The 24856-nt window shown below is 51.6% G+C and overlaps 1 protein-coding gene and 1 long non-coding RNA gene across 9 annotated transcripts in view; both read left to right on the top strand.

Moving 5' to 3' along the window:
- TRAPPC9 (trafficking protein particle complex subunit 9) overlaps positions 1-24856 on the top strand; it is a 406815-nt gene that overhangs the window by 251005 nt on the left and 130954 nt on the right. For 7 of the 8 annotated variants that reach the window (XM_086337441.1, XM_086337440.1, XM_086337445.1 and 4 more), the window contains one exon: positions 12583-12693. In XM_086337441.1, the coding sequence (XP_086193567.1) occupies positions 12583-12693 (111 nt within the window). Of the gene's footprint in view, positions 1-12582; positions 12694-13945; positions 14039-24856 lie in introns of all 8 variants that reach the window. The other variant, XM_086337447.1, reaches the window with a different exon arrangement.
- LOC147359722 (uncharacterized) lies at positions 16106-16812 on the top strand. Its single transcript, XR_015141161.1, has 2 exons — positions 16106-16391; positions 16487-16812. It is a non-coding gene; the product is annotated as an uncharacterized LOC147359722 (long non-coding RNA).

Here is a 24856-nt window from a genome sequence, read left to right as displayed (position 1 = left end):
CAGGTTGCACATTAATGAACAAAAGAGATGCATTTGAATGTTGGTCTTCTCTCCAGCAAAACCCATGCTTCCCATCACAGTGCTCTGAAGTGGGCTTCCAGAAGCCTGGGCCCCCCTTACCCACTCTGTCTGTGGAAGTGTCTCTGGATCTCTCCCAGCCTCAGCCCTCTGTCCCCACTGCTGTGGTCACCAGCTCTGCCCCTTCATGGGGGATGAAAGAATGAAAGTGAACAGTGGAGGGGCCAGTGTTTTCCCGGAGCCAAAGCACAGCATAGATGGCAGGTGGAATTCTCTTTGCCTTTTTTTTTTTTTTAAACCATCCTCCTTCAGGGGTGTACCTGGGTTTCAGCTAACTTTTATTTAGGAGATCAATTACCTTTGAGATTCGCTTTTTACACTGAGCCGCCTGCTAATGTTGTTGGGGACGGACTGAAATGGATGGGGCCACCCTGCCTTCCCCTCCTCAGGAGCAATTTCTTCCCAGACCGTCAGGATAAATGATCCAATCTTACACATCGCTGCTCTGAGCTCTGTGGGAAATGCACTCCCCTGAGCCAGGGTGTAAGGTGTGGGAGTTATTACATTATTAACAGAAATCACACAGCCTGATGCACCACGGTGCTTCTCCCCGGCCAGTTAGAAAAATCCCATTTCCCCCCATGGGGTGGGACTGTTCCACGCCGTGGGCGGCCCGTGCTCACAGACATGTAATAAAGGCACTTTCAGTGATAGATTTTATCACGGTCGATCTTTCCCAGGTTGCTGTGTTGATTTGAATGGGTTTTTAATTTAACAAGAATTAGGATTTTAACAAGCGCAGGATTCAGAACCCAGTGTACCTGCCTCTGATTTCAGATTCTGATTCTCCCACTCATCTGCTCTGTGGTCCTGAGCAAGTCATTTCCTATTTCTTTAGTCATCAGTTTTCCTTCACGTGGTCTTGACGAGCACATCATTTCCTCTGTGCTTTACTGTCTGGTTTGTGCTCGTAACAGACCACGTGTAACAGGGACAAGAAGAGAACCATGAAGGCCATATGTTAAGAGGGGCACAAAAATGACTGAACATCAGGAAGACTCTTGTGCCTCAAAACCCAGGGCTGCTCTTTGCCCCGCGCCCCTGCCCCAGGGTTGCCTCTCCTTCTGTTCCACTCACAGAGCCCCCAGTTGGAAGGAGATGAATGACTTACTGCATTTGCTTCATCCTCTCCTGCTCCTGTCGGTGTGTGTTCACTGAAGTGACGAGCACACTTCTCATCCTCTTTGCAGGTGTTAAATAGTGTAGATCCGTACAGGCAGGAGCTGCGACCCCCCACCCCCACCCCCAACGCCGGCCGTGGCAGGAGCCGCTGGACATGTCATCCAGGTTGACGTGGCAGTGAGCTTCCTCTGGTCCCCAGTGTCGTCACTGAGGGGCTGTCCAGGCCATGAATCACCCCTCATTGTTCTGTTCCCACTCACAGCTGTACCTCAAAGGGTCCTATTTTATGTCTTAATTGTATACATTATTAAATTATTACTGTCGATTATTTTAATTTTGTTTTGAACCATTATATTATTGAATGTTATGTCTCAACATTCATTTTAAAACACTATCAATATTCTTTGCTTAAAGACAGATTTAAAGAATGTTTCTATTTAACAGGTAACTTACAACTACTTGACATGAGTTTGAGCAAACTCATGGAGATAGTGAAGGACAGGGAAGCCTGGGCGTGCTGCAGTCCATGGGGTTCACCAAGAGTCAGCCACAGCTTAGCAAGTATGGTTTATAAACATCAATTAAAAAGGCCCATGTCATACCTGCTTTAGGGATTGAGTGTATGTTAAAACGTAGTTTGTCTGTCATCAATAACTGGCCAGAGCTGTTTGTGACCTTCCACTTGGAATTTTTGCATTTGGCATTTTCAGAGTTTTAATCATCATAATGTCAAATGCCAGTCCCACGAACCATGATTTCAGGTTGTTGTTTGTAAGCACGTTTCCGCCCTTTTTGAGCTGGGCTTGTATTCCTTCCAGAGAATGAGAGGCTGGCTGTGCCCAGAGAATGAGAGGCTGGCTGTGCCCTCGCTGTCAGGCTGCGTCACCTTTTTGCCTTGGGTTTGGGGCCCAGGTGTCCCAGCATTCGTTTTCATGCCCCTCTTAACGTGTGGGCTTTGTGGTTCTTCTCCTGTTCCTGTGGTCCGTTACGAATGCCCAGCAGATGCTGTAATGGAGTAGAGAGCGTGTGTGTCAAGACCACAGCGATGCTGAGCGCTGGGCCCTGGTGAGGTGCAGCAGCCGTGGGGCTGAGCTGCGAGCCTGCAGAGCCCGTCTCCAGCACCCCTGTGCTCTCGCTGCCTGCACGCCCGAGCTTTATGGAAGCGTCGTTTGGATACCGCCCAGCTCACCCACTTAAGCTGTGTAATTCTGAGTTTTGGGTTTAGTCGCGGAGTTGTTCAGCCATCACCACCGTCTGATTTTAGAGCTTTTCATTCTCCCAGCAGAAGCCCCGTGCCCGTCGGCAGTGCCTCCTGTCTCCCTCCTCCCTGCCACCCCGCACCACCTCAGTCTACTTTCTGTCTCAGTAGCTTGGCCTGTTTTAGCAATTTATAAAACGTGACTGGCTTTCTTCACTTAGCATCGCGTTGTCCAGGTTCACCCACAAGCAGGCCTCAGTATGTCGTTTGTTTTTATGTGGGACAGCATTTCATTGTGCGGATGTGTGGCATTTCATTTTCCGTTCGTTAGTCCTGGGTTGGTTCCACCTTTTGGCTGGTGAGAATGATGCTGCTACGATCATTCATGTACCAGTTTTTGTGTGGGCTTGCATTTTCATTTCTCTTGGGTATCCCTCAGAGTGGAATTACCAGGTCATATGGTAACTGTTTAACCATTTAGGGAGTTGCCCGACTGTTTTCCTGCTCGGCTGTGCCACTGCACGTTCCCAACAGCAGGGTACGAAGGTTCCAGTTTTCTACACGTCCTTGCCGACACTGGTTATCCCGTGTCTTTTTGATTCTCACCATTTCAAAATTTTTTCCTTTTACTACAGGGAACATCTTAAAACTTACTAACTAAAAGCTCAGAAACAGAGGCTCTTCCTGCCTTCAGTAATGTGCAGCCCTGAGATCCTCCCCAGGGGCCGGGTTGCGTGTCAGCCGACCACAGGGAAATGTTCCCGTGTTTCCACCGGTCGCCAGATCTGTCCTTTCCACTTCAGTAGCCCTGGACTGACTCAGGCGTATCACCTGTCTCCCTCAGGCCAGCCTCCTCTCCCCTTTCTGGGATAGTTGCAACAGCCTTTCAGAGTCTCTTTGCTTTCAGTTTCTCCCTTTCCAACTCTTTCTCCAGGCGATGCTGAAGTGTTCATTCCAAAACACAGGCACGAGTCTGTCCCTTCCTCAGGGCATGAGTCCCCTTTGGGAAAGGGGACATCATATCACTCTTTGGGAAACTCGGTTCTAATGGACAGTAAATCTACTATCAGAGTCTTCAGCAAGATTTGGAAGCTCCGTAATCTGTGTGGCAGGAGTGAAGGTGAGATCATATCATCAGAAAAACATTCCGATGATTTGTTCTGTTTTTGGGTCACTTTAGATTGAAGGTCTCCCTTGTGGCTCAGCTGGTTAAGAATCCACCTGCAATGCAGGAGACCTGGTTTCGATCCCTGGTTTGGGAAGATCCCCTGGAGAAGGGAAAGACTACCCACTCCAGTATTCTGGCCTGGAGAATTCCATGGACTCTACAGTTCATGGGGTCACAGCGTCGGACATGACTGAGTGACTTTCACATTAGATTGAATAAGCTTCCTGGCTTTCTTAAGACTTACAAGAAAGCTCTCCATCCTCTCCACCCATATGGACAGAAGAGCCCGGTGGGCTACAGTCCATGGGGTCACAAAGCATTGGACACGACTGAGCACACACATATATGGTCTCTAACGAAGAGGAACTAAAGAGCCCCTTGATGAAAGGGAAAGAGGAGAGTGAAAAAGTTGGCTTAAAACTCAACATTCAGAAAACTAAGATCATGGCATCACTTCATGGCAAATAGATGGGGAAACAATGGAAGCAGTGAGAGACTTTATTATTGGGGGCTCCAAAATCACTACAGATGGTGACTGCAGCCATGAAATTAAAAGACGCTTGCTCCTTGGAGGAAAGCTATGACCAACCTAGACAGCACATTAAAAAGCAGAGACATTACTTTGCCAACAAAGGTCTGTCTAGTCAAAGCTGTGGTTTTTCCAGTAGTCATGTATGGATGTGAGAGTTGGACTATAAAAAAAGCTGACTGCCGAAGAATTGATGCTTTTGAACTGTGGTGTTGGAGAAGACTCTTGAGAGTCCCTTGGATTGCAAGGAAATCAGTCCTGAATATTCATTGGAAGTACTGATGATGAAGGTGAAACTCCAATATTTTGCCCACCTGATGGCGAAGAACCGACTCATTGGAAAAGACTCTGATGTGGGAAAGGTTGAAGGCAGGAGGAGAAGGGGATGACAGAGGATAAGATGACTGGATGGCATCACTAACTCAATGGACATGAGTTTGAGTAAGCTCTGGGAGTTGGTGATGGATAGAGAGGCCTGGCGTGCTGCAGTCCATGGGGTCACAAAGAGTAGGACACGATTGAGCGACTAAACAAACTAACTACCTGTTATCAATCAGTCTTTCCTGAAAAATTAGTAGCCAATTTCAGGATGGAGAAAGAGAAGTATCAGTCTCTCAGTCGTGTCCAGCTCCTGACAGCTCCTGCCTGGTTCCTCTGTCCACGTGGGTTTGGCCAAAGGTCTGCGTGGCTATCACTACCAGCCTGGCTGTGTCTTCACTCACATACTGCACCCCTAGGATCGATGGAATGGTGACGTGTGGACCCTGGAGGCCTAGAAGAGTTCAGCCAGACTTGGGGAGAAAGCACCACTTAACTTTCTGGGAGTGGGGCCATGTTTTTAGACAGACTCAGACCTTGGCATAGGAGTTTCTCCTGTTCACTTTTTGCTGAGTCAGTATCGAATCATTAGCTGGGATTGTGTTGCTGGCAGGGTTGTGTGTGTTTCCTCTTGCTGCCCCACTGACTGCAACCAAGTTAATCACAGTCACCACCCCTCCTGTTTATGCAGTATTCTGCTTGTACTTTTACAAAGTTCCTTCATTTTTCTTCTTTTTGTTGTCATTGTTTTTTTCTGTTGAAGCCTCTTAATAATTCCACGACATAGGCATTCTTGTCTTTACTGAGGAAACCGAGGTTCAGAGAAATTAAATGACTTACTTAAGATATTACACCCTTTAAGTGACCAAACTGGAATGCTGATAAGACATCTTCAGACTCTGAATTTCTCCTCCTGTGCCAAGTGTGGTGTTCACTCAGGCTGCTTTCAGGTGACTTCTTGCTGAAGACTTTTTTCCTTTTGCTTTTTTAAAGTTTAGCTTGGTTAGGATGTTTCTGGATATAGAAAATTAAAAATTTATATGGCTTGGGGTTTGTTGAGCTTCCTGAATCTGTACATTGATGTGTTTTTTTTTTTTTTTGGCCAAATTTGGGGAATTTTCAGCCATAATTTTTTCAAAAACTGTGTGCGTTTTGTTTTGTTTCATCTCAAACTCCTATGACATGACTTTTAGAGATTTTCTTGTCTCATAGGACTGTTTTTATCCCCTTTTTTCCCTCCAGTGTTTCCATTGGATATATTATTAATCTATCTTCAAGTATGCTTGTTTAATTCCTTTGTGGTTCAAAAAAATGTTTGCGTGATTTTTATTCTTTCAAAGTCGCTAGAGATGTTTCCCTGCATGGCCTAGAAATGGTTTAATTTGGTAAATGTTGGGTATAACCTGACAAGTGTGGATATCCTGCCATTTTGATGGTGGAATGTTCGCTAAGTATCAGGTACTTGCTGTTTATTCTGTATCCTTTCTTATTCCACAGCAGATCATCCCCTCAGTTCCTCAGGTAATTCACCACCTGGTGAAACTTTCAGTTCAGGTTTTTCCTCAGGTTTCTCCTTGCTTTTTCTTTGCATCTCCTGTTTCTTTGCTGAGATTTTATCTTTTCATTTGTTTCAAGTGTGTCTGCCCTTACTTTGCAGAACATGGTTAAAGTCTTTTTGTGATAAGACTGTCATCTTGAAGTTGTAGTCTATTGATTTTTATTTTCCATTGCAAATTGGCTTTTTCCTGGGTTCTTCCTATGCTGCGTGATTGCTGTGAGATGTTGGGGCCCTGCTTGCGTCCTGAAGGGAACGTGGGTATTTTTGTTTTGGTGGGTGGTCTGCACCACGGCTCTGTGGCATCTGCTGTGGACCGGGCTGCACTGCTGGTTTCTGAGTCTGCGGTGCTCCTTGGGCCATCCCGTGGGTGCCTTCCTGGAGCTCAGTTGCTGGAGCCCATGGCTTGCCGCTCAGGATCTGTCCCTCCATGCTCGTTCCACAGAGAGCCCAGGTCAAGTACCACTTCAGCAAGCCACTGTCTTCCCCTCTGTCCTTTCTACAGTCTCCCCAGCACTGTCCAGGGGCCTGCCTTCCCTGTTTCTCCACAGCAAAGCCAGGGTTTGAGTTCCCTGCTGTGTGTCTGTGTATGGGACTGTTGGTCAGAGGACAGAGAGGGGGAATCAAAGTGATGGGGACTGGCCCTGTGCTTGTGGGACTGGCCGCTTGGGTCCCTTGGTGTCCTGGTCTTGAATGACTGCCGTCATGGTGCTGTTTCATAGAGGTACTGCCCGGGGGCTGGGGGCTGGGAGAAAGGAGAAAAAAGAACAAGCCCAGAGGACCTCCTCTCCCACCCTTTCATGATGTTCAGAGGAACTTGGATTTCAGATCTCCTTCCCAAATCCACCTTCTATAATTTACTTTTCAGACCATTAGATAGCTGCTGCCTGCCTTGTATGTAGGATTTATAGTTGGATTCAGTAGGGGTGACAGGGGATGGGTTATTTGTGCTTACTCCATCTTTTCCAGAATAAGAACTCCTCATGTTTTTAAAAAGCATAAACCAATTCATGTCAGTCATCTGCTCAAGTCAAGTCAAGTCATCCTGAACTTTTTGCATGACCTTTACTCTGGCATTAATTTTGCACCTCTCTGCTCTTGGCTCATTCTGTCCGTTGATTCCACCCTGCTCTAAGATTTGGCCTTAACTGCCTTCTCTGGAAAGCACTCCTCCAAGACCTTCAGACGATTGCCTTCTTACTGTGTGGGTCTGAAGTGAAATGCTATTTCAGAGAGGCCCTCCTTCGCCCTTACCTCTGAGGTCAGTTGTTGTCTCTATTTATGATTTCAGGTTGCTGTTCAGTTGCTAAGTCGTGTCTGACTCTTGCGACCCCATGGGCTGTCACCTGCCATTCTCCTCTGTCCGTGGGATTTCCCAGGTGAGAGTGCTCTTCGTAGCTCGGTCGGTGGAGTCTGCCGGCAGTGCAGGAGACCCGGGTTCAACCCCTGGGTCGGGAAGATCCCCTGGAGAAGGGAATGGCCACACACTCCAGTGTTCTTGCCTGGAGAATCCCACGGACAGAGGAGCCTGGTGGGCTACAGTCTATGGGGTTGCAAGAGTTGGACACGACTGAGCGACTAAGCACACACCCAGCACAATACTGGAGTGGGTTTTCATTTCCTTCTCCAGGGGACCTTCCTGACCCAGGGATCAAACACACATTTCCTGCATTGGCATGCAGGTTCTTTACCACTGAGCCACCTGGGAAGCCCAAGATTTCAGGAGATGCACTTAATTAAAAAAAAAAATTGTTATCATGCGTGTCTTGTTCTCTGCCTCAAGTCCTAGCCCACATCCCACACTAGCCATCTCTGTGGCAGCCAGATTTATGCAGGGTGACTTGACGGCACCTCAGCTTAACTCTGCTGGGTAGCTCTTGATTTCTGGAATGTTCTGAGGGTCTTCTCTGAGGCTGAAGCATGGGTGCTCACCCTGCCCAGGGCCTGCAGCGAGTGTGGGGTGTTGACTTTTTGCAGGGAAGCCTGAGCTGGGCGGTGGGGGCTGCTCGACAAGTAACCCCTGTCCTCCGCTGACCTGCTCCCCTCGGTGTCCCCTCCCCAGACGCCCACTCCCACCCCACCCTCTTCTCAGTCTCAGCTTCCTGGGCGGTGGGGGCCCAGGCTGAGGCAACATTCTAAGTGACTTTAAAAAGATCTCTTAGAAAACACGTTAAATGTAAGCAACATGTACAGAAAGGCTAAAGCAGAGACATCACTTTGCCAACAAAGGTGCGTCTAGTCAAAGCTCTGGTTTTCCCTGTAGTCATGTATGAATGTGAGGGTTGGACTATAAAGAAGGCTGAGTGCCAAAGAATTGACGTTTTCGAACTTTGGTGCTGGAAAAGAAGACTCTTGAGAGTCCCTTGGACTGCACGGAGATCCAACCAGTCAGTCGTAAAGGAAATCAGTCCTGAATACTCATTGGAAGGACTGATGCTGAAGCTGAAGCTATAATACTTTGGCCACCTGATGCGAAGAGCCGACTCATTGGAAAAGACCCTGATCTGGGAAAGACTGAGGGCAAGAGGAGAAGGGGGTGACAGAGGATGAGATGATGGGATGGCATCACTGACTCAGTGGACCTGAGTCTGAGCACACTCTGGGAGATGGTGAAGGACAGGGAAGCCTGGAGTGCTGCAGTCCATAGGATCACAGAGTTGGACATGACTTAGCAAACCAACCACACAGGTTTGTCAAAGCTTTACATTTTGCTGTATTTGCTTCTGTTTTTCTAATTTAAAGAAAGAAAAATGAAACTGTTAAAGCTGTGCATGCTCCTCTGTGACCCTATTCTCTTTCTCCCTCACGGAGAGTGACTACTACCATCCAGTTGACTATTATCAGCAGTACCGAGTAATTTTAAGTATTTTAAACTTGATATAAATGTATACTGTAATTTCCTCCTGCCATGAGCTGTTCGCTCAGCCTTGTTAACGTGAGACCTAGCCTGCAGTGAGGTCTGGAGTTCTTAATTCATCCTCACTTACATATGTATATGCTTCCAGTGTGTGGCTGTTACAGATTTACTCACTGTTACTTTACATTCGTGGATCTGCTTCTGGGTTGGTTTTCCTTCCCTGATGTGTTTATCTCTCCTCCACTGCTGTGGGCCTTCATTATTACAGCTTTATGGCAGTTCTTGATATCTGGCTGGTCAGATCCCTTCCAAAACCTTTCTCGTTGTTTCACATGTTCTCGGCCTTTGATCTTATATATGGATTTTAGAAGCAGTGTATCAAGTTTGACCAAAACCAGAACTCTGTTGAGATTTTTTACTGAGTTGCATTAAATTTGTATAAACCAGGAAAGAAGTGTGTGTGTGCTGAGTTGCTTTAGTCGCGTCTGATTCTTTGTGACCCTGTGAACTGTAGCCTGCCAGTCTGTGCCATCCATGGGATTTTGCAGGCAAGACTACTGGAATGGAAAAGGAATGAGTCCTTTAAAAATACCAAGCTTTCCTACTCTTGAACATAAAACATCTCTTTAATGTCATTCCATAAAACTTTAGAATTTTTTCCATTAATGTCCTGTATACATTTTGTTAGAGTTACCCCTAGGTGCATTGCTATTGTGGATATATTTTTAAAAAAATGTATTCTATTATTGTTTTTAGTTGATATATAGGAATACTATTATTGATTTTGTGTGTGGATATATGTCTTAAATCTGTATTCAGCAACCTTTTTGAACCCATTTTTCCTTATTTTATGAAATATGACTAAATTTTTTTTTTCACTTTTAATTCCCCTTATCTTTCCCGGCTTACTCCCCCTCATAGGAATTTGGGGTCCGTGAAAGCGGAGACCCTGCTTCTCTTGTTGATTTCCGTATCCCAAGTGCTTAGAATAGCACCTGACACGGGACAGGGACTCAGTAGGTATTTATATGAATTAAAAAGTAGAGCTGTCCTTCTCGTGGACAGTGGAAATGGTGCATCCTCAGTCTGTAGACGTGGCCGCGCCCGTGTTGCTCGCTGTGTGGGCCGTGCTGCTCTTTCCGCCTGGCAGCCTCATCCGGCCCTCGACTGCACTTCAGCTTCCTCTCGGCTGCTGGGCCTTTGCTGCCCAACCCCTCTCCCCGTGCCCTGACCAGGCAGATGGATCTAAAGCTCTGCTCTGATCTCAGTTCTTCCAGGTAGCTTTCCTGGGCTTCCTTGTACTCCAGAAAGATGGATTCCGAAAAATGAACAGCAAACCAACAAACAAAGGAAAAATAAAACCAAAAAGCACACAAGAGTTAACAGTGAATTATACACTCAAGCCCCAGGTTAAAGCTTAAGAGAATCATCCACAGTGATACAGGAAGATACACAGAGTAAGTGACATGATGGTGGAACACAGCACTGTGGCAGTTTGGGAAAGGGAATTAATTTATGAGTAAAAGATAGAAAACGAAGATCCACCAACATCTCATACTGCCAACAGTTAGGAGGAACAGAAACCCTGGATCAAGCCGCCCCCGCAATCAGACACTGAGTCAGAAAAAAATAGAGGCCAAAAAAAGTGTTATATTCTGACATCCATCATTTCTGTGCAGTTATATCTAACAACTATATTCTACAAGTGAAAACAACACAGATTTGAGTCTTGTCTTTTCTGCTTAAAAAGAAAAATAATCACTTGAGTTTTCCACCTCTGATAAATGTTTTATGAATTCCCCTTTCTGATGAAAGATTTTGCTGTGATTAAAGATTTTATGAAGTTATGACAAGGGTGGAATAGATCTTCATTCTCGAAAGCGCAATTTTCCTGTGGGCTGAGTGAAGAGCCCTCTCGTAGGCAGCTGTCAGAGCTCATGAACATTTTTCCAAGTGCTGCACCTCTGGGAGGACATCCCCACCCACAGAACCCACAACCAACCGCAGCCACGTCGGGTGACATCTCCTGGTGCACGGCTGGATGATCCAGCCGCTGCTGCCCTTCTTCCCGTGAGAGTAGCTGCACGCAGTTGGTGTGTATTTTGAAAATGTGGTGTTTCACCCGTGCCAGGTGGCCTTTGGGTGATGCCAGTCTCTGTGTGTGTGTGTGTGTGTGAACCGCTGGGCAAGTCACGGCGCCCTCGCCACCTCAGTTCCCTTCTCTGGGAAGGACGGAGGTCGCGGCCTGGACAGGAACACACGTCTTGGTCTGCTGTGAGCTCTGCAGGATTTCCAGCTCTAGGTGTGGACGGTCTCAGCCACCCGCCAGCATCTCTTGCCATCTCCTGAGCCGCCCTCCCCTCTCCCCTCAGTGGGTCTCGGGAGGACGACCTCCCCGGGCTCTTGTACGAGATAACCACGTGCGGGCAGCCCGGCACCTGTGGCTGTGCGTCCTGTCTCCCCTTCGCTTAACCACCAGCGAAACCTTACATCACCACACTTGGAGAAGCACCTCTGAGAGTTCCGATGCCCTTTGGAAGGTCACATGTTGAAGTAAGGCTCAGCTGAAAATGACCCGGAGCACAGATCCTTTTCCGAGTCTTCTCTTTTTTTCCTTCTGTGAAAATCCAGCTGCCCTTTTCCTCCAGGAGGGAGAACGGCCCAGCCTCTGTTGCTGGCTACCCTATCTGCTCCTGTCTCGGGCCTGGGTGTCCCGGATTCCATGAGCGGATGCTTCTCGATCAGCTGTCACACGCCAGCTGTGACACTTGGCATTTGAGATGCTGTGTTAGTTTTAAGCAAGCATTCGACCATAACGGGGCCCTGACAAATGGAAGCCAACACAAACCGCAGCGTGCGTGGCTGGACTTCTCTTTTACGCATGTAGCTAGTGAGCATGTACCGTCATTTCCCAGACCCCCAGGCCCCACCCGACCCCCCCATACCATGGTGATTGTCCCCATTGTCCCCGAAAGCCCCGAGCTTTCTGGGTCCTGCTCCTCCCTGAGTGGGAAGGAAGCGAGTCAGTAGACGGAAGGGAGACATCATCCCCTTCCAGGGCTCGTCGTCTTATTTGGGATGGGAAGTCTCTAGAAGCCGATCACTTGGTGGACCTTCGTCCAGTGGCCACCCCCCTCGGGGCCTAGGGTGGTCGGCACCTGGTTTCTGCAGCTTTACCATCTGTAGTAGTGAAAGCAGGAAGGTTTCAGGTGGGTGGTGAGTGACCTCATGGTGTCATCCACAGTTCTGGAGGGACTGAGGGACGGTCCCCGTGAGGACTCTTGGTCAATGTGTGTGCAGCGTGGACACGGTTCTCTGTGGACATGGCTCTCTGTGTACCCCTGCTCAGTACCCAACCTGGCACCCACAGAAATCCCGGACCATGACGCTGTGGTCGTTTATTGACCACCACCATATGCCGAGTGCTTTCCCGTTGGGTCAGGCGTCTTGGTGGTCATGTGTGAGGCTTGGAGAACTCAAGGTCCCTTCCCAAGGTCACCTGATGTGTAAAGGGCACAGGTGGGTTATAAGCATGTGCCCCAGGATCAAGGAGGCCTCCTGTGCAGACCCACTGTGTAGAATTCACAGTCAGTTCAGAATGAGTCTTCTCCGTAAGCCTTTGTGTCTGGGGGGCACGACGTTTTGATAAACCGCACCTCTGACGTGCCCCAGAACCGTCAGATCTTTGGGGAGGGGAGGCAGAGTCACTGTGCTCTTTGTCAGAAGATGCTGACCTGGGCTCTGTCTCTCGCTGCAGCACCCGGCAATGCCACCTGCTCCTGGACGTCTTCAACGCCACGGAGCACGAGCTGAGCGTCCGCGCCCGGAGCGACGAGGAGCTCATCCTGCACGCAGGCGAGTGCCAGCGGTAAGTGTCCCCCGGGCCCCCGGCCCTGCTGTCACCACCCGTGGGGGAGCAGAGTCAGGCTGGCCCCTGAGACCCTGGGGCTGGGCAGTCTGGTCCCCCTCTCAGAGACACTGTGGTCCTTATTCAGGTTCAGGGAAAGGACGGGAGTGGTCGTAAGGTCAAGGGAGAGCCGGCCGATGTCCATCAAGCACCATGTCTAAGGACACCCAGACTCTGGGCAAGACCTTTCACTTTCAAATCCTTAGGAGAGCTGTATCGGGGGCACTGGGTGTCGATCTCAGGGATGTATATCAGCATCACTGGGAAGCTCCTCGGAGGACTTAATGCTGCAGCAGCCAGGCCAGGCTCAGGCCTTTGGGAGAGAGGCACCGCCACCCAAGCTCAGCCCACGGAGGCCAGTTTCTTACAAAAGTAAATGTGCACATACTCCACCTAGCTATCCCAACGCTAGTTGTTCAAGAAAAGTTAAAAAAAAAAAAAAATGTTTACAAAAGACCTGTAAAGAATGTCCCAAGCCAAAAGCTAGAAAGAGCTTGGGTGTCCATATCCTTGGAGCAGGACTACCCAATGGTGGCATTTCCCTGGTGCAATATTACTCAGCAGGCAAAACCAGCGCACTCCTGACACAGCACCACAGTCGGGGTCAGGAAGCTCATGCTGAGCGCAGGTGCCTGACCCAGCATGGTTCCAGGCATCTGAGACCCCGGGACCAGCAAGACTCTGCTGAGATGACGGTAAAAGCAGAGCGTTGCTTCCGGAGAAGACGGGGTGGGCTTTGACCAGGAAGGGGCGCAGGGCATAGTCTGGGTGATGGTCGTGTTGTGTGACTCGATATTTGGGTGTGGGTTACACAGGTGTTTTGCCATTGTTAAGATTTAGCCAATGTGCACTTAAGATTTGTGCGTCCCACCGTTAAGTTGGTTTTGTATCAAAAGGAAAACTGTCGGCACGCGTGGAACTCTGCTGCTCGGAGGACTTGGGTGGTGTCTCGCGATAGCTGCGCTAGTCTCGGGAATGCCTAAAAAGTTAGATTCCCGGCAGAGGGCTGGGCAGGCGGACGCGGTGAGCTGATCAGAGTGAAGTGTTAGTTACGGGATATGTCATACAATGGGTGGAGAATGTTCTCTGAGGAATTCTTTCAACTCATAAGAAAACACTGGGAAGAAACGAGCAAACGAACGAGCAGCGGAGCCTGACGCTCCTCATCCCACCTCCCTTCCTCTTCCTCCTGTGGGGGTCTCCGTGTCTCCAGGACGTGGCATCGTCATGCCGCCCTTCACTACCGCGTCATCGTGTTTATTTACGGCCCCAGGAAGCACTGTTTTCAGAGGCGTCTGTTGATGACGTAAGTGGTTGCGCGTCGTGTATCTCTTTCTGTGTGCCCTTTAGTTGCTCTCGACAGCGTCATGCTTTGGAGCTGAGGTCCCGCCCTCCGCCGGGTCCCGCCCTCCGACGGCGCCTTGTGCCCGGTTCCCACGAGCGCCCGTTCAACCATCTCGTGCTGATCCACACGAGGTCGCTCCCAGGGTGCGGCCGTCTGATGCCCCTATTGATGACCCAGGAATGCCCAGTCGTGTTCGCCGTCCGGGGCTGGTAGTCGGGAGGGCTTTACCGCCTAACCCTCGGGAGGAAGGACCCGCCCCGCCCGACAGCTCCTGTTCTCAGGGGTTCTTGCCGTGTGGCTCCGTGCGGGGACCAGGTGCTGCTGTGTGGAGGCTGTGGCGGTGAATGCTCTGGCTCTGGAGCGTAAGTACAGCTCTTTCCTGGGGCGCTGCCCCATCCTTGGGGTCAAGGCCACCAGCAGCCGCCTGGGCCACGTGCTGGTCTCCAAGTGGGGCAGGAGACCGTCTGCCTCGTCTAGACCTTTAGATGCGACCTGAGATCCCAGAGGGCACCATTCAGGTCGTCTCACGACACCAATAATAAGATCTGCTTTTAAAAAATGTACAGATCGCCTAGCCTGTTCTAAGGTTGACTCACGCCTGGCGGCGCCGGAAGTCTCAGCACTGTTAACGAGCCCATTCACAAACCAGCACAGTTCGTTCTTGTGCTTCCGGCTTCTTCCTTGTTAAGCTTTGTGCTTAAGTCCTCATTTCTCAATGCTCCTAACTCACACATTCTTTATTCATTCATAAAATATTCATTCAATAAATATCAGTGCTTCCAGAACATGCTCCGTGGAGCCTGCATCGGGATGAGTAAGTCAGGACCCTCCCTGGCCGGGGAATGATGACAGCTTGGCGAGGGTCTCGGGCAGCCAGGCTGTTTGGGGGTGGGGTATAGCCAAGCTCACGATGCCCTGTCTGTCTGGGGAGTCAGCTTGCCCCGGACCCACCAGCCCATGGGCGTCCTGTGTTGGCGGGACGCAGGAGTCCCCGTGCCTCCTCTCTAGAACTCTCCAGCCTTGCCTGGTTCTGACATGTGCTCCGTCTCCGTGGAGGGGTCCCGGGCCATTGGTCTGATGGAGCTGGTCTGGGGGAGGAAGCAGTGGTGGGTGGACCTTGCCTGGCAGCCGTGGGACACCCTGAGACTGAGCTGCGGTCCTCGTCCCTCCAGGCTGTATCTCCTCGGAGCCCCATACTCCCCCCATCCCCTGGAGTCCTGAGCTCAACCCCCGCCAGGCTCTTCCTGCATCGTGCAGAGCCAGCTCCAGCACAGCTCAGCGTCCTCGGGCACTGACACATGCTGCCCTTGGACAGGCTCGGCCACCCTGGGGTGGGCAGGGCAGGCCACCCGCTCCCCAGCGGTGAGCGGTCCTCAGACTCTGGTGTGATCGTTGAGCGTGGCACAGCCTCCCCTTCAGCAAGAAGCTGCCCCTGAAAGCCGTGTAGCCGTGAGGCTGCCCTTGGTGGAGCCCTGGCATCCTGGGGCACCTGGGGCATTGCACAGGAGAGGGGCCAGCTCCAGTTGGGCTGTGGGGGTGCCTGGGTCTCTCCCTTCTGGGTAGGAAGGTGTGCCCAGGACAAGCGTAACGCGTCCTCTTGAGTGCGGAGTGCAGTGTCCGAGCCCCGGCTGTTTGGAGCAGTTTCGGTGCTCTGTCCTCTTAGTACCCTCTCGCGAGAATGTCTGTCCACGGGTTACAGACAAGCAGGCTGAATCAGATCAGAGGGGACTCAGGTCTGCCTGACCGCGGCCGAGCGCTAGGATGGCTGCAGGAGTAAGGGAGCGGGTTTTGTCCCTGTGTCCTCCTTCTCTCTGTGCAGCCTGAGGCAAGCCGTGAGCAGCACTGATCCACTGTCCCGTCCAGGCGGGGAGGAGGGCCGGGGAGGGGCCATCTGGGCTCCGTCTTCCAGGGTGTTCAGGGTTCAAGCGTTTCCTGAGTGTCCGGTGAGGGGCATGAGGGACTGCCTCATAGGCTGAATATTTGAGCTTCTAAACTGGAAATAACACTCTTAATCCCTGTATTTCTTAGAGAGATCTCTTTTCATCGTGTCATTTAAAAGACAGCATTCTAGCAAACGGATGGAGCAAGTACCTTTCACCTTCCTCATCTCTTCCTGGGAAAGGTCCTTTGGAAATCGGTGACTCATCTCTGGTTCTGTGGCCTGGTTGATACATTAATTCTGTAATTAAGGGCCATTTGTTCACCTCACTTCCGCCTGACACGATTTGTGATGCTTGGTCTGCACCGATTACATTTCCTGGGGCTCCACGCGATCGGTCATGACCTTGAGAGTGTCCTCAGGACTTGGAGCTAGGTAGGTGCCTATAGTAACGTTCACTTCTCCCTGAGGGGTGTTGGAAAGAGGATCCCATTTTCACAGGCACTCTTGCCTTCTATCCTCATGCTCAGGGTTCAGGCACTGTGCTTGTTTCTGCCTCCTGTGAGCGCGGTCACGGCCATGCTGTTGGTGGAAGCTGGAGCCCAGAGCTTCCCAGTTGACCTCTCCTCGGGAGTCACCTACTCCTCTTTACGCTGTATCCCCAAGCCTGGGCGTCCCTCCGCCTCCAGTTTCAAAAGATGGCCAGAAACCATGGAACGCTTTCTGACTGAAACATCGTAAACTTCCTTAAGAAAATACAGTGTCCCCAGCAGCAAATTTACTGGAAGAATTAAGATATGATAATTATTGTGTTTTTGTTTAATTATCAAACCATTAAAATTAAATTTCATGACAACCCTCGTTTACTCATAAATCTATTTACCATGGCAGATGTTTTCTCAGCTCCCTCCCCAACCCCCCATCTCGTCCCACCCTCCCTTGCAGGGAACCTCCGCCTGCTCAGCAGCCCGGCATCGGCTAGTCTGGGCATCGCCTCCCTGGGGGCCCCACCGCTGTGTCTCTGGGAACAGATGAGCCCGTCACATGTCTGGACAGCACACCACGTGGGTCCTAGAGCGGCTTTCCTGCCAAAGGGGCGGAAGAAGCCCAGCAGGGTCCCCTGGGCCACTTCAGTGATGGAGCTGCAGGGAAGGGGCGTGTCCTTATTCTTTCTTTTAGTGGGAAACTTTCCTGTGGACACTTTGAACATATGCAGAAGGTGGCCATAAGAGGACCTCTCACCCTGCTTCTACACCAGGGACTCATGGGCAGTCTTCCCTGTCTCTCCCTCATCAGCTTCCCCATGTTCTTGTGTTATTTTGAAGCAGATTCAAGGCAACCTCTTATTTCATCTCTAAACATTTTAATTGTCAGCACTGGAGCGCTTTTTAAAATCCTAACTGCAATGACTTGGACTGTGAAGAAAGCTGAGTGCCGAAGAATTGATGCTTTTGAACTGTGGTGTTGGAGAAGACTCTTGAGAGTCCCTTGGACTGCAAGGAGATCCAAGCAGTCCATTCTGAAGGAGATCAGCCCTGGGATTTCTTTGGAAGGACTGATGCTAAAGCTGAAACTCCAGTACTTTGGCCACCTCATGCGAGGAGTTGACTCATTGGAAAAGACTCTGATGCTGGGTGGGATTGGGGGCAGGAGGAGAAGGGGACAACAGAGGATGAGATGGCTGGATGGCACCACTGACTCGATGGATGTGAGTTTGGGTGAACTCCGTGAGATGGTGATGGACAGGGAGGCCTGGCGTGCTGGGATTCATGGGGTCGCAAAGAGTCGGACACGACTGAGTGACTCAACTGAACTGAACTGAATGCCATACCATGTTTTAAAATGAACATCGTCAACCTTGGAGCCTTTTTTAAAAAACGTAACTGCAGTGCCGCCCCATGTTTAAAGACAAACAGTTCCTTCATACGAATGTGTACATTTCTAGTGACCTTGGTGTCATTTGCTTTTTAAACCTGCAATCAGAATTCACGAGGTCCATTAGCGTCCAGTCCGTTTTGAGTCTGTAGGTCCCTGTGCACCTCTCTCTCTCACTGTCCATGGGCCACATCAGGGCCCCCAGGTGGGGACGTGGCCGCTTGGGTGCCTCTGGTGGTGGTGACCTTGCTCCTGTGACTGACTTCTTTTTCTTTATTCCTCATTAAATCGGTAGTAAGCTCTAGAGGTTTCATCATATTGCGTGATTTTTTTTTTTTTTGCAAAGAATCTCCATCAGAAGGCATTGGTGTCTGGCTTATCTGCTTTCTGTGATGGAACCATTATTATTAGATCTTTTCCTCGTATCTCACCTTGCACCCCACACGCATGCCTTTTCATCCCCAGCAGATCAGTCAACATTAAGAAAACTCACTGACTCTTTTTCATAAGCTCAGGATGAAACACATAAGCATTTTTTGTCTGGGGTTTGGAAAATGACCAGATGAAGCAGTGCAGCGTTTTCTGTGTCTGTGTCTCTGTGCTCTAAGTCACCCCGCTCGTCGGATAATTAAGGCTCAGCAGCTGCTCAGGCAGACACATCGGGGGAACGCTGGTGCCGTTTGGGGCTCTCAGCGGCCCGGCGGGATGGGGAAGCCTTGCTGCCGCCTCTGGGAGCTGGCGTGGCCCTGGACCTGAGTGGCTCGGGGTCTGGCAGGACCAGGCTGCAGCCCCCAGGGGCGAGGCAGCGTCCTGGATGTCCACGGGAGCTGACGGGAGTGGAGGGAGTCCGGATCAGCCGGAGCAGCGTCTGTGTGTGTTTGCTGTACTCTGTGCTGCCCCCTCCAAAACCAGTGGAAGCTGGTCACTGTTTGTGTTTTTCCAGGGCAAGGCTTATTTTTCCCATCCGATTAACAGCTCACTGGAGCTTAGGATGGGAGAGGTGGGTGTTTCCTGTGCCCAAGTGCGGAGGGAGGTGGGAGTGGACTCGTCTGGGCCGGAACTTAGTGGACCTTGGATGCCAGGGTGGAAGGAAATGAGTCTTAGTACATTTTTAACGATGGACACATTTGAAGATGTCTGTGTCATTTGGGCTTTCCAGTTTTAACCTGCAGGACAAATGACAGCTTTACTGCTGGCTCAAAATCCTCCTGTGCGAGTCACGGTCAAAGCCACGTCTGTCCTTGGAGGGGAAGGGATGGTCACAAGAGAGTTCAAGGCACGAGAGTGTCAGATTGACCTTTTAGGAAGTATCTGGAAGAGGTGGTGGCTGGTGAGAGTCTGGGTGTGGGCAGGTGTCTGAGCTAGGGTTTGCACCAGGTCGTAGGAGGCCTGCTGCTGTGAGCACCCCCAACCCTCCGCCCTCTGCCGGCTCCATGGGTGGTTCTGCCTGTGAGTCGAGAGCTTCCGTCCTCTCCAGGCACTGGAGATGCAGGTGTTACAGGACAATGGCTCAGAGAACCCAGAGGGTGTTGGGAGGGAAAGGCCAGTCAGTGACTAGACAATCAAATAGGTCAAGGGCAAGGCTGAATGCTAGACCAGTGCAGAGGGGGCACCAGAGGAGGGTCAGAGCAGCCAACGGGAACCCGAGAGGTGGGGGCAGTCGGGTCACGGGGCAAAGGCTGCGAGTCTCTCAGTTGAGTGTAAAGAGAAGAGCACGTGCGCACGCCGTCTGTGCCCCCACCCCCCAGACCGGCTCCTCACCGGAGGCTGTTTTATTTGTTTCCTGCTTGCTGCCGTGTGTTCTGTGGGTGTGGACCAAGGTAGAAGGAAGTGTATCCATCACTGCAAAGTCCCCTGGGCTCCCCTGTTCATCCCTCCCTCCCCGCTGACCCCTGGTAACCAGTGGTCCTCTTCCTGCCTCCTTAGTTTTGCCTCTTCCAGAAGGTCACAGAGTGGGGAGCATACAGGATGTCGCCTTTTTGAGCTGACTTCTGTTGTTCAGTGACAACGCGCTGAAGGTTCTTCTCCACGTGTTTTCATGGCTTGATAGCTCATTTCTTTTTAGCACTGAGTGTCCATGAGCAGGGTTTTGTGTGGACATAAGTTTTCAGCTCCTTTGGGTGGATACCAAGAAGCATGACTGATGAGCATATACGGTTAAGAGTGTTTATTTTTGCCAGAATTGTCGTGCATTTTTAAAAGCCAAAAACAAAGCACCCCTTTCTGCCTCTTTCATCACCCAGTTCCCAATTGATGTGCTATAGAAGAAGGGAAAAAAAGAGAAAGAGGAAGTGCTGGAGGGAAACAGCACAGGGCCTGGCGGGGGCTTGGGGCGCCCTGCTGTGTTTGGGAGGGCCCCTCTGGACCCAGCCTGCGCATCTGCTCCTCATCCTGGGAGCTTCGGGCTTCCCTGCCCCCCTGCTGCTTCTCCACGTGTCCTCTGCATCTCGTGCTGTGACAGCCCTATTCCCTGGCACGTCTGTCTGCCCTGGGAGCCACCTCTGGGCGGGGGTCACGTTCTCATTGTCACCCTGCTGGCTCCCCGCCTAGGGCCTAGGAACTGAATTGGATCACTTTCTGTATCATTCAGTTTAGGCTGTTTCTCTGCAGTAACAAAAGACCTCGAATCTTAGTTGTTTAGTAAACAGAAAGGTTTGTTCCTGGTTCAGGTTCTGTGAGCACCACAGTTTAGCTTTGCTCCATTTTGCTTTCACTCGTGAGCCATGTGCTGGTTTGGAGGAGAGAAATAGGGAAAGGGACAGGCCACACAGCAGCTGGGGAGCTCTCTGCTTGGATGTGGCCCGTGTCTCTTCTGCATATTGCGTTAGTCAAGCGAGTCACAGGACAGCCTGGAGTCAAAGAGGGATTGGTGGGCAGTGCTGCAGGAAGGGCGCTGAGATGTGGACGGGGCTGCGGTCCAAGTATGTCCTCGGTGTCTAAGGGGAATGACCGCGCTTCTTTGTCTTCATCTTTGATTTTTGCTGTCTGTAAAAGATGGCTGCTTTTGTCCCATATGAACGTATAACGTGACGGTTGACTCTGCATTCTTTTGTTCTCCACATCGTTTCAGAAGGTGTTACCAGAATCCCCATCATGTCCTAAGCGCCACACTGGTGCCTTGCGGGAAGGGGCACACAGACATACCCACGCTGCCTGGCGTGATGCGCATGTGTGCTCGGCGTGGAAATAAACCCCTGGTTGTCTCAGTCGGGCTTAACTGGGCAGCTGTGGTCAGACTCAGGCCACTGGCTGAGAGCCCAGCCTCTGCGCTCAGGCTTCGGGAACACGGGGACCAGAAAGGGATGGGTGTGTGAAACCTGGCGGGCGCTGGGCATCACACTGCCAGCCTTACACACTTGCTTATGGAGCCGCAGCAGCCTGCAGTGAGGGCACCCCGAGTCCATCTGATAAAGAGGGGGCTGAAACCATGGCCGCCCTGTCCCCCATTGGAGAAGTTCGGGCAGGTAGGGCCAGAGGCCTCGCATGTCCTGCCCCATGCGCAGGCGTCCAGTGAGGACTGGATGCGGGGCACCTGGTGTCTGGTCTGCTGCTCTGGCGTCACCTGGCACGACCTCGCCCCATGTTCAGCTCCCCTCTAGGACGAGATGGTCAAGCCAGGGCCCGCATCCCTCTGCCCTGGAACCCTCGCCTCTTAATGCGGAGCCTGGCCTGGAGGGAGCGCTTCTGTGTACTGGCCAGAGTCAGCCTCTTATTAGCATCCTGTTCAGTTCATTCGTTTTTTGTTTTTTTTTTTTTTCTTTCTCCTAGAATTGATATGTTCCAGGGACCTTTTTCTCTTTAAAAATGTCCATCCAGGATAACTCAGGCTGTCGTGCTGGGAGGCCCCCAGGACGCTGGGCAGCCTTGCTTCCTTCGTGGCTGTGTGACAGTGGTTAGGTTAGAGGAAATTTTTTCATTTCCAATTAATCATTTTCCGTGAACCTGTTCTGCATTCGGCACACAGCAGGCTCCCTGCTTAGCATGTAGCTGCCTCGCTCCCCCCTGGACTCCTCTCTCTTTTCTGTAAGTGATTGCATTGTTTGTGTTTGCACCGTGTGTTTTGGAGATGCTTCTGGAAGAAGGAGCAGAGATTCTGGTTGCTGAATGCTAATGGACACCTTGTGAGGGGCAGGGGGCACAGCTCCTGGAGATCAGGAGGCCAAGCTGCTTTGCTCTGGGAACCTTTGTTTTTGATGAGTAGTTCTGACAATAAAAAATCTGTAGAGGCCCTGTCTCTGCTAAACGGGACCTGAGGCCCGCCTTGTTAGCTCATGTTCCGCAGCTCTGGACCTGAGAAGCGTGTGCCTGTCCCAGTCTGTTCAGAGGAGACGGGGCGCGGAGGACCTGATGTCTCTCCAGGTGTTTTGCCCGAGAAAAGCAATTTTCCACAGTATCACGTGGGGGAGAATCTGCAAACTCAGGGAGCAGAACAGGCTAGCATTGGCAGCTGCGGAAGGCGTGTTTCAGACCACACAGGAGTGTTCTTAACTGCCCTTTGTACAGGCCCTGTGCCGGGTGCTGAGGGTCTGCAGACGAAAAAACCGTATGCTCTGAGCAACTGAACTGAACTGAGAGTCACAGGGGGTGCAGGAGGGAGCCCTCCAGGGAACAAAGACAGACAGACTGACAGTCCTGTCTCCTGGGCAGCTCAGTGCAGATGCAGCCTGCAGTGAGGGGTGTGGAGCAGAGGCTGTGAGCGCCCCGCCCTGCGCCGCTGGGATCAGCATAACCCAAAGCGTTCTGTGCTCTGTCCTGGGGAGGAAGCCCGTCACTGTTCGGATAGTGTCATGGACGGCTTTTCTCTGCCTCCTTCTCTGAGTCATCTTCTCAAGTGCGCCTATTAATAGCACGAGGGGCAGAGTTCCTTGGTAGAAGTGTCTAAGTATTTTAGGGAAATTAAAAATCTAGCCTCTGTCAAACATTGTTTTTCCCCAGAATTTGCTGAGTGCCTGAAGTTACACAGTCTTGCCTTGTTTGTTTGTTTTTTTTTCCCCTTATTTAATCTCTTAGTGTTTTCTTAAATACTCTTAGTATTCTTTTGGAGATGCAGTTCTTCTGAGTATTTGTAATGATTGTTGTGAAAAATACCTCTTAACAAACTTTGGAACCTGGAAGTTGGAAGGGGGCACTCTGAGATCCTCAGAGCCCTGACCCCTCCACGCAGGTGGGGACCGGGAGGCCTCCGAGAAGGCACCGTGGCCTCTCCGCGGTCTCACCGCCACCTGCAGGGAGAGACAGGCGGGCTCCCGCCTCTAGGTCCCAGGGCCCCCGGTTCCTGACGGGCGTGGAGCCGGGGTGTCTGACAGAGAGAGAGTGCCACAGAGTCAAGTGTGGGCTGGTGCTCTGCCCTCTCCCCGGGGAACGGATTTCTCCCTTCTGTCCTCCTGGGGAGCGTGTCCGCCCTCCCAGGCTGGTCCAGACGTCCTCTCTGCTGGAGGCTGCCTGACCCTCGAGACACCTCCTCCTCCTCCGTGTCCCGCGGTTCTCAGCACCGGGCGCTGTTACAGTCCACTGCTCCGGGACCAGGTCCGCGGGTGTCTCTCCCCAGCAGGTGGCGACTCTGGGGGCCACGCCTTCCTCGTCGTCCCTCTTCCCCCAGGGCCCAGTGCAGGACCAGGTGGTTAACAAGGGTGGGGGGCAGAGACGTCCATGTTCCAGTCCCCGGGACCTGGACACGTGTTTGCTTATGTGGCGGAAGGAACTCTGCGGATGTGTTGCATTAAAGACCCTGAGATGGGGAGATGACCTCGGTGTCTTTGGGCCGCCATAATGAAGTACAGCAGGCCAGAGGGCTTGGAAACAATAAAAGTTTCTCGTAGTCCTGGAGGCTGCAGTCTGAGCTCAGCTGTTGGTCCGGGGGTTTGCACCCAGGCCTCTGTGCCTCCGCTGCCTGCCCTTGCCCTGCACCTGGAGCTTCCAGGTGCTCCTGTCGGTCCTTACGTTGCTGGAGGGGGCGCCTTACCAAGTGGGCTTTGGGGGCACTGGTCAGAGTCAGCTTTTGTCCCATGTCCTCCTTGTCCCGGGGAGGGCAGGACTCCCTGTGGTCCATGGGCAGCATCTGGAGGAATGGGTCCTAGTCCTGTGGGTGCCCCGCCCTCCCGTGTCCGATCTCCTCCCTGAAGTGCCAGGGTGTCTGTGAACATCAAGGCACCACGTGCCGCAGCCTCAATGCAGGGCCGTTTGAGATCCTGTAACAAAGAGCACTGAAAGCTTCCGAGCCAGGGAGCGAGTGCCTCCTGGGAAGCTGTCCGGATGAAAATAAATCTCAACTGCAGAGTGAGGGCGAGCACAAGGATGTTTATGTCCGTGTTATTTTTAGAAACCGGAATGTCCGACAGTAGGGCGTGGTTAGTGAATTACGGTACGTTTGTGTAATTGACAGTCATGCAGCCATCACAGATGGTGTTTCTGTAGAATTTGTAATGCTGAGCTCCGTTGTCACAATGAGGATTGTGATGCCAGCAGACTCGGGCAGGGGAGACAGGCTCCCTAGATGAGCGTGAAGGCAGCGCCCTGCCTGGAGTGGGAGGCCCTGGGGCCTGGCTCTGCGAGGCTGGGACGTCCCTGAGCTGCTGCTGAGACCCGGGCTTGGGAGGGGGCCGGGCCAGGTTCTTGCCAAGGCTCTTGGGCCATCCACAGCTCACAGCCGTCCAGGGCTGTGGGCCCTCCTGCCCTGGTCACTGTCCCTGACCCCCTGGCTCTGTGTCTGCCTGCTCACCACAGGGTGGACACTCATCGATGCCTCCAGAGGCTGGGAGGATGTGGAGTCCGTGACCTGGGATCAGGAGTGAGCACCCCCTGCCAGGCCCAGTCCTGCCATGCGGACAGTGTCCACTGCTTCACGGGTGGAGGTGGTGGGGCGTAAGCTGGGGTCTGTAACGTGACACACGGAGCGTGCAGATCAACGGACAGACGTGAGACCGGCTCGTAAGGCCACGTGACTGGAGGGAACTGCTGCAGTGCTCACAGGAAGAGAATCGCGGGGGAATCTTCTGCGTTTCTTGTTTTTATGTGCACTTGGTATT

The sequence above is a fragment of the Bos grunniens genome, chromosome 14, assembly GCF_055505025.1.
Source record: "Bos grunniens cultivar Pamir isolate PY7600 chromosome 14, Bosgru_T2T1.0, whole genome shotgun sequence".
Classification (NCBI taxonomy): Eukaryota; Metazoa; Chordata; class Mammalia; order Artiodactyla; family Bovidae; genus Bos; species Bos grunniens.
Note: the sequence above shows the minus strand (reverse complement) of the source record. Positions and strands in the feature narration are given on the sequence as shown.